At 41.4% G+C, this 13,735-nt stretch overlaps 1 protein-coding gene across 1 annotated transcript in view; it reads right to left on the bottom strand.

The window, feature by feature from the left end:
• Nucleotides 1-23: 23 nt before the first annotated feature.
• LOC139951860 (uncharacterized) overlaps nucleotides 24-13,735 on the bottom strand; it is a 47,492-nt gene continuing 33,780 nt past the window's right edge. The window contains exons 32-48 of the mRNA XM_071950927.1: nucleotides 11,929-12,070; nucleotides 11,289-11,412; nucleotides 10,427-10,618; nucleotides 9,553-9,675; nucleotides 8,713-8,781; nucleotides 8,443-8,625; nucleotides 7,648-7,842; nucleotides 7,094-7,242; nucleotides 6,585-6,753; nucleotides 5,394-5,528; nucleotides 4,628-4,786; nucleotides 4,237-4,395; nucleotides 3,693-3,897; nucleotides 2,716-2,886; nucleotides 1,474-1,731; nucleotides 939-1,205; nucleotides 24-346 (exon numbers count right to left, since the gene is read on the bottom strand). Of these exons, the coding sequence (XP_071807028.1) occupies nucleotides 135-346; nucleotides 939-1,205; nucleotides 1,474-1,731; nucleotides 2,716-2,886; nucleotides 3,693-3,897; nucleotides 4,237-4,395; nucleotides 4,628-4,786; nucleotides 5,394-5,528; nucleotides 6,585-6,753; nucleotides 7,094-7,242; nucleotides 7,648-7,842; nucleotides 8,443-8,625; nucleotides 8,713-8,781; nucleotides 9,553-9,675; nucleotides 10,427-10,618; nucleotides 11,289-11,412; nucleotides 11,929-12,070 (2,912 nt within the window). The 3' untranslated portion in view covers nucleotides 24-134. The remainder of the gene's footprint in view (nucleotides 347-938; nucleotides 1,206-1,473; nucleotides 1,732-2,715; nucleotides 2,887-3,692; nucleotides 3,898-4,236; nucleotides 4,396-4,627; nucleotides 4,787-5,393; nucleotides 5,529-6,584; nucleotides 6,754-7,093; nucleotides 7,243-7,647; nucleotides 7,843-8,442; nucleotides 8,626-8,712; nucleotides 8,782-9,552; nucleotides 9,676-10,426; nucleotides 10,619-11,288; nucleotides 11,413-11,928; nucleotides 12,071-13,735) is intronic.

Here is a 13,735-nt window from a genome sequence, read left to right on the forward strand (position 1 = left end):
CTGTGATTACTACGCACCGTTTGGACAGTAGTACCCGGCTGGGCACGGATACCCTGAGTAGTGGAAGATACCCTTAGGGCAGTAGTACCCCTCGAGGCACTCAAAACATGATATAATATATAACTCTGTGAATACTACGCACCGTTTGGACAGTAGTACCCGGCTGGGCACGGATACCCTGAGTAGTGGAAGATACCCTTAGGGCAGTAGTACCCCTCGAGGCACTCTGAGCATGTTGACTGCTGCTCGAGGTTATTCCATGTCCCTTCAGCACACTCAACTGGGACTGGAGAGATCCCATCACAGTAATGTCTGGTTGGGCATGGACCACCGATAGTGCCACCACCTAAGATGGACAAAGGAAGAAACAAGGAACAGAGTTTAGACATAGAGTATTTAAACAAAATTACGAAGCAAATAAAAGTTAACAGTCATAAAACAATTATTTTAAGACATGATTATTTTGGGAATCTAATCACGGGGAATCGAACCAGGACCACAGCCGTGGGAGGCGAGTGCTTTAAAACACCAGCGGCCCAACCCAATCAATTTTTGAACCAAAGTCATTCTATATATTTTTGCTGTAATACTTGTTCAATTGTACTCTCAATATCTTATGGGAACGGGTTAAAAAATGTGTATTTATAACTGCATCTGCTTAAAGACACTGTGGCTTGATCTCAAAATGACTATAATCAATAGCAAAAACACCGGCAAAAAATAATAACCCAAACTGATTTGATGAGATTATATAACAATAGTAATAATAATAGTGATGGTTAGTTGTGCTCATATCTGTTACTGGGTGAGGCTTAAGACGCTTCAGCATTCAGTATTTTCCCGCAAGGTATTGTGAAGCTACACTTTGGAAGTATGAGACAAAATATTCCTCGTTTCAGAGGGCCATACTCAAGTTCTAAACCTAGCCATTCTCTTACCAGAGGGTGTTTGTGTATCCGATCCATTCAGACAGTAGAATCCTGGTGAGCACACCCCCTCTGGGGAAGTAAGATTGTACTGACTGCAATACATGCCCAGTTCACAGGACTCGCATTCGCTCTCGCTAGTCAGATAGTGCTGGTCAGAGTAGGTCCCAGGGACACAGGGGCTCGGGACAGATGTCTGCTGGGGGCACCAGAACCCCTTGGGGCATGGGCCACCGATACCTAGGGCTGTCTCATTCTCTGGATTGGGAAGGTCCACGCCTGACACAAACAAACAACACCAAACACTTAATATTAATAATTAAATCTAGTTCTTATATAGCGCATAATCACAAGTACCAAGTCACAAGTACAAAGTAAAAAGTACGAGTACCAAGTACAAAGTCAAAAGAACCGATTACAAAGTACCAAGTCACAAGTACAAAATCACAAGTACCAAGTAAAGTCACAAGTACCAAGTCGAAAGTACCAAGATACAAGTACAAAGTCACAAGTACAAAGTATCAAGTATTTAGAGCTTCTAGCTTACCAGAGAGGCAGTAGTACCCAGGATCACAAGGCCCAGCAGTGTTATCATTAGCCGTGTCCGCCGTAAACTCCCAGATTCCAAGTCCTTGGCAGTAGAATCCAGCCATACAGGGTAGACATTGACTCTCACTGGCTAGCCCTACATCAGGGTTATAGAAGCCTCGTGGGCAAGGTATAGACTCGTTACCGCCGGTGTTCTGTAAGCAGTAGTCCCCACGAGGGCAGTCCAGGAGCCGATAACCATCAGGGCAGTAGTAACCTACAAGGGGTAGTTTGTTTATTATTTTTATTTATTTCAACAAAACCTCCAAAACTGGAGATGGTAAAACTGCTACATTTTCAATAAAAGGTACATACACATGTGTTTAAGGAAACGGGATAACCCTGACACTCATGGATGACCCCTAGAATATCCTGACAAAGTATAAAACAAAAGGATTGTCATAACAATCTGGGAAGCTGACCGAAAGTGCCACGATCGTCACATTCAAGAAACTGATTACGATCGTTTGACAGTTTAGTGATAACATTTAAGGTTTCAAATAATAAACCGTGAAGGAAACTGACTAGCAACCAATACAAAGATAATGCAAGTATAGGGAAACTGCTAACATAGGGCTAAAGAAAGGAAGGGGTTTAGTGATAAGACAAAAGGCTTGAATACATAACTGCGCAGGCTAATTGTGTTACAGTCCTTTGAAAGTCTAAACTTACAAGTTCCTAAAACAAGTTTTTAAAAACATTAGCCAAGATTCAATTTGCTACAAAATGCTGTAGCCGATGTGTGAGGGGAGAGGTTACCAATAGTGTCCACTGCCTTTAAGGTTTCAAATAATAAACCAGGAGGGAAACTGACTGGCACCTTGAACAAAGATATTGACAGAATAGGGAAACTGCAAACATAGGGCTAGATAAAGGAGGGGTTTAGTGATAAGACAAAAGGCTTGAATACATAACTGCGCAGGCTAATTGTGTAACAGTCCTTTGAAAGTCTAAACTTACAAGTTCCTAAAACAAGTTTTTAAAAACATCAATGCTGTAGAAAAACATGTATACCGATGTGCGAGGTTACCAGCGTGACACCCTCAATCTACAACCTTCATCTACGACGGCCCTTACAGTAACAAGATAGCTACAATAATGATCAAAAGCTGCACAAGCAATTGGCAAACTAGTGCTAAGAAGGCAATATAAAGAAAGCACTTTTAGTCTTTTGGAAACATGCAATGAATTTGAAACTGACCTGCAGGGCAGTCAAAGCATGTAGCTTGCCCCGTGATGTTGGTATAGTACCCTCCTTCACACCTCTGAGGAGCTGGAGATCCTTCTGGGCAGTAGAACCCTACAGGACAGATACTTCCAGTCTCGTCATTGTTGGGATATTTCACCTTGGCTTTTCCAGTACAATAGTAGCCTGAAAAAAAGGGAGAAAAGTAAAAGAGGAAATGCTAAGTTAATTTATTGAGATTTTTAACTTTTCCATACTCACATCGTAAAATTTATTTAATTTTTATTTTCTCCCCTTTTAAAGGACAAGATTAAAATTCGAGTGAAGAAAAATTATTTTCTGGGGAAAAAAATATATTTCAGGGAAACAAACAACGAATATTTTCAATTAAATGTTATCCAAATTACTTATATTACTTCAACTGGAATCATTCAACGGTTGGGGGACTTACAATCCTACATGTACTTCAATTGGGGGACATAAAGTCCTTCTCCCATATAGTTCTATATCAGTTGGAGGACATACAGTCCTCTTCTTATTGGAATACTTCCAACTGTACTTCAGTTGGGGGACATACAGTCCTTCTCCCACTGGAATACTTCCAACTCTACTTCAGTTGTGGGACATACAGTCCTGCTCCCATTGGAATACTCCAAGTTCTACTTCAGTTGGGAGACATACAGTCCTTCTCCCATTGGAATACTTACAGTTCTACTTCAGTTGTGGGACATACAGTCCTTCTCCCAAACAGTCTTTTTTACATAGAAAGACATACAGTCCTTCTCCCTTTGGGGACTTAGATAACTCCATAGTGGACAGAAAACAGTTTTGGAATAACATACCAGGTGAAATTGATTAAAAAAAACGGGCAGTGGATACAAGATAGGCTTATGGGGAGGGGGGAGGCATCTTTCTACAATGTAAGAAAAGTTACTATGGCTAAGGGTTATACAAACATTAAAATAAATAAAATTATGTTTGTTTGTTCTCACCTGGTGCACAGAGCTCATTTGGTTCAGTCAGTCCCTCAGCAGAGCAGACCTCCCCCGGTGGACAGTCCAAGCAGTCATCTTGTGCAGTCAACCCTGTGATATTACCGAATGTTCCATTCTGGCAGGGGTTCAGGAATGGATTGGCAGTCCCTGAGGGGCAGAAGTAACCCCTGGGGCAGATGTCTCCATTGTCCGTACCATTGCCCTGTAAATCATTAATCAACAAAAGTTCATTTTCTCAAGTTTTTCAGTCCCTCGAGGTATTTCTTCCCAAAATCTTAAACTGCAGCTTCCTTCCTTGTCATCTCTCCAGTAGATTCTTAGCTAGAACAGTGATGAAGTTTGCTTTTATGAGAGTCCTTGGCTTCACAACAAAGAATTAATAAATGAAATGAAATCAACCCTGGTACACTGGTTTGTGTTAGATGAACCTAAACCCGAACTGTGAGTGAGAAAAAACGGATTTCGATTTAGGAAGCACATCCCTGCCTGCTTGAGGACACAAGTTTTACTGAGCGCACAGAAACCACTGTTGTGCACTAACCATTGGGAATGCCTTGATGGTACCTCCAGTGCAGTAGTGACCTGGAGAGCATTGTCCAGCTGGCTCAGTAAGACCAGTATCATTACAGAAATGACCCTCAGTACAACTGATACACGCTGATTCTAAGCTCTGACCACCTTCCTCTTGCCTCATGGTTCCCTACACTAAGACTAGAGACCATTGTTTTATACGAACCATTGGGAATGCCTTGATGGTACCTCCAGTGCAGTAATGACCTGGAGAGCATTGTCCAGCTGGCTCAGTAAGACCAGTATCATTACAGAAATGACCCTCGGTACAACTGATACACGCTGATTCTAAGCTCTGACCACCTTCCTCTTGCCTCATGGTTCCCTACACTAAAGACTAGAGACCACTGTTTTGCACTAACCATTGGGAATGCCTTGATGGTACCTCCAGTGCAGTAATGACCTGGAGAGCATTGTCCAGCTGGCTCAGTAAGACCAGTATCATTACAGAAATGACCCTCAGTACAACTGATACACGCTGATTCTAAGCTCTGACCACCTTCCTCTTGCCTCATGGTTCCCTAGAAAATGAAAACAAAAACATTCATTAATGACAAGACAAGACAGTAGATTCTTTTTTGATGACATCACAACTCAAACTTTACATTGATGTAAGATGGAGACCTCTCATTGGCTGAAAGTTGTGTATTTAAACTAGACAACAAGTGACTCTTGAGTCTAGGGTCACGGCTCACTTGGCATCTTCTACGGGCAACTTGGAGACAACCAAGTGCAGTTAATGTACAAGAACACTTCAACAGCACAGTAGACCATCTTCTTGCTGTAACTCACTATGTACCTTTTATTGTTTATTTGATGTATTTTTATCTTTTAATCTTCTCCATATTTTGAGGTTTATAATGACAAAACTGATAGAGAATAATGACAACACTGATATGAGAACGATTATTTGTTTACATTGCCTGAAACTGGTTGCATGTAAACTGCCCAGTCTGACATAGTCTATAGCATTATCTGAGTTGGTGGCTAAAGCTACAACTTTGACTTGTTGCTAAGGTTGATGCCAAGGATGCACTTCAGCGCAAGACGACTTGGAAATCTAGCGTAAGCCAAAGCTGTAGCCGCCTCTTCAGATACGGTCTTACTATTCCTGTCTAATCAACTGACCTCTGGGCATGGCGTAGGGACTATAGTTTCTGTCTCGCAGTAGTGACCCTCGTAACATGTCAGTGGGACTGTGGTACCGGTGTTTAAGCAGTAATAGCCCTGAGCACAGGGAATGCATTCTGACGATGCGTTGGCCTGGAGGAGGGAACAAGCAGTCGAAGGTTAAGGGTTAAATAAAGTCAATAAATCCTGTGTCTTCATAAAGCTGCTTAACGGTCGATTTTGTGCTGACTGTACGATTTTCATTTCATAGCACTGCTAACCGTAAGCACATGAAAAGGCACACTAACCTTCCGGTGTTTACTATAAGAAAATGAATGATGTCACAATGCAAATCTACGGCAAATCTAGCAGATTTTTCTGCTACAATAAGCACAAAGAAATTTGCTTACGAATAAGCAGCGCTATCAAATTGGGCCCAGTTCTTTCTTTCTGTATAAAGTAAATAAACACACAGGAAATTGACTGGGAAATTTCTAAATAATTTTGGGTTGAATCAAGCAAAGATTTACTGGAGCAGGACTTTAATCTGTGTCCTCTGGATTAACATGCGGGTACTGTACAAATTGAACTATCTAGCCCCATGTTGGCAGTCTCCGTGTTTGTCAATGTTTTTTGATTTTGAAACCAGTACCTAAAGCACCGGGGAACACCCCTTCTCTTAGCCAAAAGCGTACCAGAGTTCTTTAAAATATTGGACCAACAAAGAAACTATTTTAAAGCCATCGGACCCTTTCGGTACAGACAAAAAACAAAAGTTCACAGATTTACAAATAACTTAGAGGGTTTACAGAAGGTAGTGGTGAAAGACTTCTCTTGAAATATTATTCCATGAAATGCTTTACTTTTTGAGAAAACAGTGAAACGATATCAAACACATGTCATGACACGGCGAAATGTGCAGATACAAGGGTGGGTTTTCCCGTTATTTTCTCCCGACTCCAATGACCGATTGAGCCTAAATTTTCACAGGTTTGTTATTTGATATAGAAGTTGTGATACATGAAGTGTGGGCCTTGGACAATACTGTTTACCGAAAGGGTCCAATGGCTTTAAAAGCAATCTTAGGTGAATTGTTTGGGGAATACTCATTAAATTTACGTTCCATCTGACAAAACTAGTTAAAATGCGTTCATAAGGTGATCTTTTTGGGGAACAATCATTGAATTTGTGATCATGCTTTGTTCTCACCGTTTGGAACTGTCCCCTTGGGCATGGTTCTGGCTTGTAAGCTCCTGCGTTGCTGTAATGCCCAGCGGGGCATGAGAACTGAATAGAGGTACCTGCTCCTCCGGTGCAGTAGTAACCAGCTTTGCAAGGTCCGGTTGGGGCTGGGTTGTTATCACCAGCACAGTAGTAGCTAAAAAATGAACACATCAACGAAAATACACACTATAAGTAACCACACAAGCGCGAGTGGGATACGGAAAATTTGGGCATTTCTGAGTCCTGAATCCAACTGTTCCTTTCATTGATTTCACATGGGTGGTCAGGCTGGTGTAGCAGTATCTTGCCTTGCCTTCCACATCTACGACCCCAATTGGAATCCCAACGGGAGCACTATGTGGATTGGGTTTTCAGTCCCTACTTGACTGGTGGGTTTTCCCTGGAATAATTCTCTGTGGTTTTCCTCCCACACAGCCTTCCCTTCAGGGCTGACGAAACACGACCGGTAAAATAAAACAAACTGACTGACTCACCCTGGATCACAAGCAATACAATCATCTGGTGTTTTGGATCCTGATGAGTTACTGTAAGTACCAAGTGGGCAGTTGGCTGGCCAAGCTGAACCTGCAGGACAGTAGCCTCCTGGTGGACATAGACCACCGGTCACTCCATCCACTGGGGCCTGAAGAATACATAAATAATATTAGAAGCCGATCAATCAACAAAGAACAAGAAGTAAGTACAAAGCGGGCAGTTGGCTGGCCAAGCTGAGCCTGCAGGACAGTAGCCTCCTGGGGGACATAGACCACCGGTCACTCCATCCACTGGGGCCTGAAGAATACATAAATAATATTAGAAGCCGATCAATCAACAAAGAACAAGAAGTAAGTACAAAGCGGGCAGTTGGCTGGCCAAGCTGAGCCTGCTGGACAGTAGCCTCCTAGTGGACATAAACCATCGGTCACTCCATCCTCTGGGGCCTGAAGAATACATAAATATTAGACACTCACTTTGTGTTACCGGAAACCGAATATACATTGATACCTCAAGAACTATATCCTTTAACAAACAAAGTAGAAAATCTTACCGAAGTGTAGGCCTTTTCTTTGCAGTAGAATCCTGGGTCACATACATCTGTTGGTTCTACATTGTTGAATCCATCGCAATACCAACCACCAGGGCATGGAGAACAGTCCTCACTGCGACGTAGTCCAGTGGAGTTACCGTATGTACCAGCCGGGCAAGGCTGAGGAAAAGTACTGCCTGAGACACAGAAGTATCCCTGAAGACAAATCAAAGTACATAGATAGATAAACGCAAAAAAAACGTTTCGACCCTAGCAGAGTCTTTATCGAAGGCTAAAAAATAGATAAACAGTGTTTTTCCAGAAAAATGGTCCGCTTGCCAAAATGCCAGTTTAAATACCAAGGACCAATCCAAATTTACTCCAAGTGGTCCGACTGGCTAGTTCACTGTTGAAATATTAATGAAAGTACATGAAACACTGTTTGTTTTTTTCCTTTTATTTATTTTGGTTGTAAAGTCAAAGATTTTTAGAAAAATTTACTTAATCACTATATAAGACAAGACCCCCATAGAGAGAAGAAAAGGAACAAAGTTTAAGTTGGTGTAGGAGGAAAACCCTAGAGAATTATTACTTAAACAGTCAAGAAGGGACTGAAAACACAACCCACATAGTGCCCCTGCAGGGTTCAAACCATGGTCCGAATAATAATAATAAGAATAATAATACAGCAATTGTAAGGCGCACTTTGCTGTAGACCATTCCAAGGTGCCGGTTTAGTAGAAGTCCTAGAGGTAAAAAGGGGAAAGATACCACTACGCCAACCGGTACTACTGAATGTATCCAATATTTGCTTACCTGTGTGCATATCTTTGGCCATGCAAGTCCCTTCTCGTCACAATAGTAACCAGAGATACACGGTGTACAGCCCTGGGAGTTCTCACCGGCGCTCGCGTTAAGGTAGTACCCTACTGGACAGGGATTAGCGTAAGGGTCAGCGGTTCCCTCTGGACAGTAGTGACCACCTGGACAATCTGCAGCCTGTGTGCAAAATCACAACGTGTGAAAAACTGTTAATAATAATAATAGTGGATTCTATATAGGGCTAGCATAGAGGTAGTACCCTACTGGACAGGGATTAGCGTAAGGGTCAGCGGTTCCCTCTGGACAGTAGTGACCACCTGGACAATCTGCAGCCTGTGTGCAAAATCACGTGTGGAAAACTGTTAATAATAATAATACTAAAAGTGCATTCTCATATAGGGCTAGCATGGAGGTAGTACCCTACTGGACATGGATTAGCATAAGGGTCAGCTGTACCCTCTGGACAGTAGTGACCACCTGGACAATCTGCAGCCTGTGTAGAAAATCACAACGCGGGGACAACTAAGTAAGGTTTGTGATGTAAAAATCTCTGTTGTGAGTTGTGGTGGTTCTTAGAAGAACTGGGTTTTGTGAAAAACTGTTAAAGGCCTTATGCATTGAAGTCATCAAGATGCCATCTTAGATGTAAACCAATGATGAATCAATTGAAGAGCACAAAGAAACCTTGTTTGGCCAGAAAAACTCAGTAAGTATACATCCTTTTTAGTGGACGAGTGTGTTTACTTTGAATTTATAGTGCCATTAAACTTAATGGATGAGCAGTTTATGTCATCAAGTTTTGTAAGCACAAAAACTTACTAAGCCCAGAAAAATCTAACTCAGCAGAAACTTGTTACCAGCCAAAACTAAAGCAAGTTCATGTTGTTGCGACTGGTACTGCACTCATTTTTTGGTACTGCACTCATTTTTGTTTTGCTTAAAATTTAAATAATCTGTCTTAGCCAAAACTTGTTACCAGCAAAAATGCCATAAGATTCACGTTGATGCGACTGGTACTAAACATATGTTGGCCAAGTAAAGATATTTGCTAAGCAGTATTTCATGCGTAACAATTTTATGAAAAAAAGGCTGTAAGAATCTTACCGGAGCACTTAGACCTGGTGGCGAGCACCATTTACCGGACGGGCAGATCTGGCATTCAGACTCCTGCACCAAGCCAATTTCATCACTGAAGGTTGCATTAGGACAGGGGCGCGGGAATGGGTCCTGCAAGGGGAGAGAAGAGAGGAAGAAAGGGGTGGATGGTTTAAAGGTACTGGACACTATTGGTAATCACTGTTAGCATAAAAACTTACTGGTTAATGATCAATGGAGAGCTGTTGATAGTATCAAACATTGTGAAAAACAGCTCCCTCTGAAGTAATGTAGTTTTTTTCAACTAAAATAATTGAATTTGATTTCAAAATCTCTGAATTTAATTTATAGGTCTCGAAATCAAGCATCTGAAAGCACATATGTAACTTCGTGTGACAGGTGTTTTTCTCCCCCATTATTATCTCGAATTTCGACAACCAATTGAGTTCAAATTTTCACAGATTTGTTTTTTTGTGCATATGTTGAGAGAGAAGACTGGTCGTTGACAATTACCAAAGGTGTCCAGAGTCTTTAAGGGTTAAATTTTTACATAGTGTATCCAGTTTATTTAAATTTATAGGTCCCGCCAGGACCTTTCCTTGCATACATGCCGTACATAAAATAGTTACACATAAACAGAAATATACTGGATATAAATTAGATCAATTTAACAACATCTCAGCAGAAAGTCTTGTCCTTTAATGGGTATGAACATTTCAGTGATTTTGGTTATAACTCCAAGAGGCTTTCATTTCGTAAAATGTATACAGAAAGTCTGTATACGAGAGTTTCTACAAATTCATTTTTGATCATCATTCACAAAGAGCAGTTATTTCCTTAGGTGCCCCAAATGACCTTTGACCTGTTTGTGTGTTAGTCTCACCTTATCTCCACTAAGGCAATAATGTCCTGTGATGCAGGCGTCATTGTCAAGATCAGGTGCCATGGTGCGACCGTAATCACACGTCATCCCGGCCGGGCAGATCTTATTTGCATACATGTTGTCTCGAGTCGTGGTGTCGCTGTCGCAGTAGTAGCCAGCCTCGCAGGTTGTACACTCAGTAGCACCGGTGTCCTGGTAATCAAAGTAAATAACAAAAATGACACCAAAACGATTTCCTGTACCATTCATCCTAACCACCTAAAGACATATTATTTATTTTTATTCTCTAGAAAGTAAATACAGGATATACACTTTTACAGTGCTTAGTACACATCGGTGTAAGTACAAAAGCTTAATAAAACTCAGAGCAGGGCCCAATTTCATAGCGCTGCTTAGCGGCCGATTTTGTGCTTACTGTGCAATTTCTATTTCATAGCCCTGCTAACCGTAAGCACACGAAAAGGCATGCTAACCTTCTGATGCTTACCGCATGGAAATAAATGACGTCACAATGCAAATCCACGGTAAACACGCAACATGGCCGCCCAATTTTTCTGCTAACCTGTGAAATACGCTAAGGCTTAAGCAAATTTTTCTGCTACAGTAAGCAGGCAAATTTGCTTACCGTTAAGCAGCGCTATGAAATTGGGCCCAGGTCCTTTTGATTGGTTAGCAGTTTGCTAAAGCTAATTATATTTCCTCATCTCTGTTTTGTAAGAAACTCATTATGAAATGTGAACTTGACAAGATATAGACAATATTTGAAGCATTCGGGCTATAACACTTCTCTGAAAGATAAGCGCTCTGGATGAAAACAATTGTCTGAAAGATTTGGGCTTGTACACAGGTTTCCGCTACTTACCGAGTACAAGGACTTTCCACATTGTACCGGCTCCACATTGCCAGTGTTATTACAATAGTAACCAGCAGTACATGATGAACAGTCTACTTCGGCTTGGCCTTCTAACTCTTCTCGGTACGTCCCTCTGCATCAAAAAGAGAAAGGTTTCATTTCATCAGAAACAAACAATCCAAAACAAGTTTGAAGCACCTTACAAAGGAATACAACGACCACTTACCGAGCTGTATCACAGTGCTCAACAAGCAGAATAACAGAATAGCAAACGTTTCATCAAAACAAATGAGTTTTAAGAGCTTCCCGAAAGGCTGCCAGTGATTGAGCATAATAATAATAGTTTCTTTTCTAGTGTTTTATCACACACCTAGGGGCGTGTCAAAGCGCTCAGTAATACATTCTGCAAGGAACTTGGAGCTACGACTTAGAGTAAGAGACCAATTCCTGGTGAATGTTATGAGCTAACGTATTGGCCCTGCAAAATATCACCAGGCAATGTACGAGTGGTTTTTAAAGCTTAGAATTCTAAGAAAAGCAAATTTACTAGCGTCATGGAAAGAAGACAAGGAAGGAAACTTCAGTTTTAGATGCGTTAGAAAAAGGCCAGAGAATTAAAATTAAAAAAAGACAGTGAGAAAGAACTTACTGAGGGCATGGTGTAGGTAGTGAGGATCCTTCCGGGCAGTAGTGTCCCTCTGTACAATCCTCACATTGTTCCCATCGGATGTTACCGTTGATGTTAGAGTAGGAGCCAGCATGGCAAGGGAACTGATCTTCTGTCTGGGTACCTGAAGAAGAAAATCATGCACTAGTTTTATATCTCACATTTAATATTCGACCCCCTTCACCAAACTACCATCAATCAGGTTGAAGCCATACAGAAAAAGGCAGCCAGATTTGTGCTGGACATCTATGATCGGACCGAGAGTATAACAACAATTCTACAAAATCTACAATGGGCTTCACTTCAATCCAGAAGGGAAGCGGCTAGGAAGATCATGCTATATAAAATCTCCCACAGCCTTATTGCAATAGACAGAGCCCAGTACCTTACACCTATTACTGATACTAGACTTAGAAACTACCACCCAGCAAAATACCAGCTCCTCACAACCCATTCCTCTATTAGAAGGAATCTTTAAAAGAGATCTACAAGTTCTCCTTCATGCCCACAGCAGTCAGACTGTGCAACGCACTCCCTGCAGACGTCATCACCGCTCCATCGGTGACTGTCTTCAGGTCACACATCTACACCCATTAGTTTCAACTAGTGTTGTTTTTACTTGCACTTATTTTCTAAGCACAACTTTCCACCTGTTTCATGCACACTTAGTCTTCACCTCAGCTTTTACATCCAGAAGTAGACTTTGCTGAGATCTTTTCTTCCACAGTAACCCACCCCCCCCCCTTGTATCACACCCAGTGTATTAAAAACTGGTTGTACTGGTCCAGCTTCAAGCTGTTCCCTTTTGGGTCATTGTTGTCGAGTCCACAACCATGGCTCCCCTCCTAGAACCAAACAATAGACACAACCTTAAGCTGGGATTAATCCCCCAAAGTCAATAATCTTCAGCAATCACCCATACTCCCCTTGAAGTATGGTCAGGGAGATGGCTCAGTGAGCTATTTTTCCTAACGGCTTCAATAAGTTTATATCAATAGCTCCAGACCAGACAGAAACCTTGTCTGGAAGAACTTACAGGATGAAATGGACATAATATACATGTAGTAATATTTTATCTTCAAGTACGCGCTAATCCTCCTATCAGATTTGCAGAATGGAGTGGTGATATAAACCTATATTGCACTGCTAATATCACTACCTGCGTCTCGTGTGTTCTATGGTCATGCGTCAAGTTTGCTTGTACGAAAATATATAGCGCGTCTTCGGCCTTGTTGGATATGGGATGCAGAAGCGCTCATTTTTTTTCCGTATTCCACTCGCACTTGTGTGATAAGTATATTGATATAGGTCACTGCGCAATATAAATGTCCCTTTTATTATTATAACTTGTAATGCGGTTTAAATAGCGCCTATAATAAAGTTATCTCTAAGCACTTTACAAATAACTCAAATAAATAACCTGTTAAATTATGTACATACACAGTGGGCAGTGAATACCAGGTGGGCTTATCGGATGGGGGGGGGGGGGTTCCCATAGAAGGAAAGATCTCACACATTAGTTCTTTGTCTTTTTTATTTGTATAATCCAATATTTAAAGGCAGTGGACACTATTGGTAATTACTCAAAATATTTATTACGAAAAACCATTCTTGGTAACGAGTAATGGGGAGAGGTTGATGGTTTAAAACATTGTGAGAAACGGCTCCCTCTGAAGTGCCATAGTTTTCGAGAAAGAAGTAATTTTCCACGAATTTGATTTTGAGACCTCAGATTTAGAACTTGAGGTCTCGAAATCAAGCATCTGAAAGCACACAACTTCGTGTGACC

The sequence above is a fragment of the Asterias amurensis genome, chromosome 19, assembly GCF_032118995.1.
Source record: "Asterias amurensis chromosome 19, ASM3211899v1".
In the NCBI taxonomy this organism is placed as follows: Eukaryota; Metazoa; Echinodermata; class Asteroidea; order Forcipulatida; family Asteriidae; genus Asterias; species Asterias amurensis.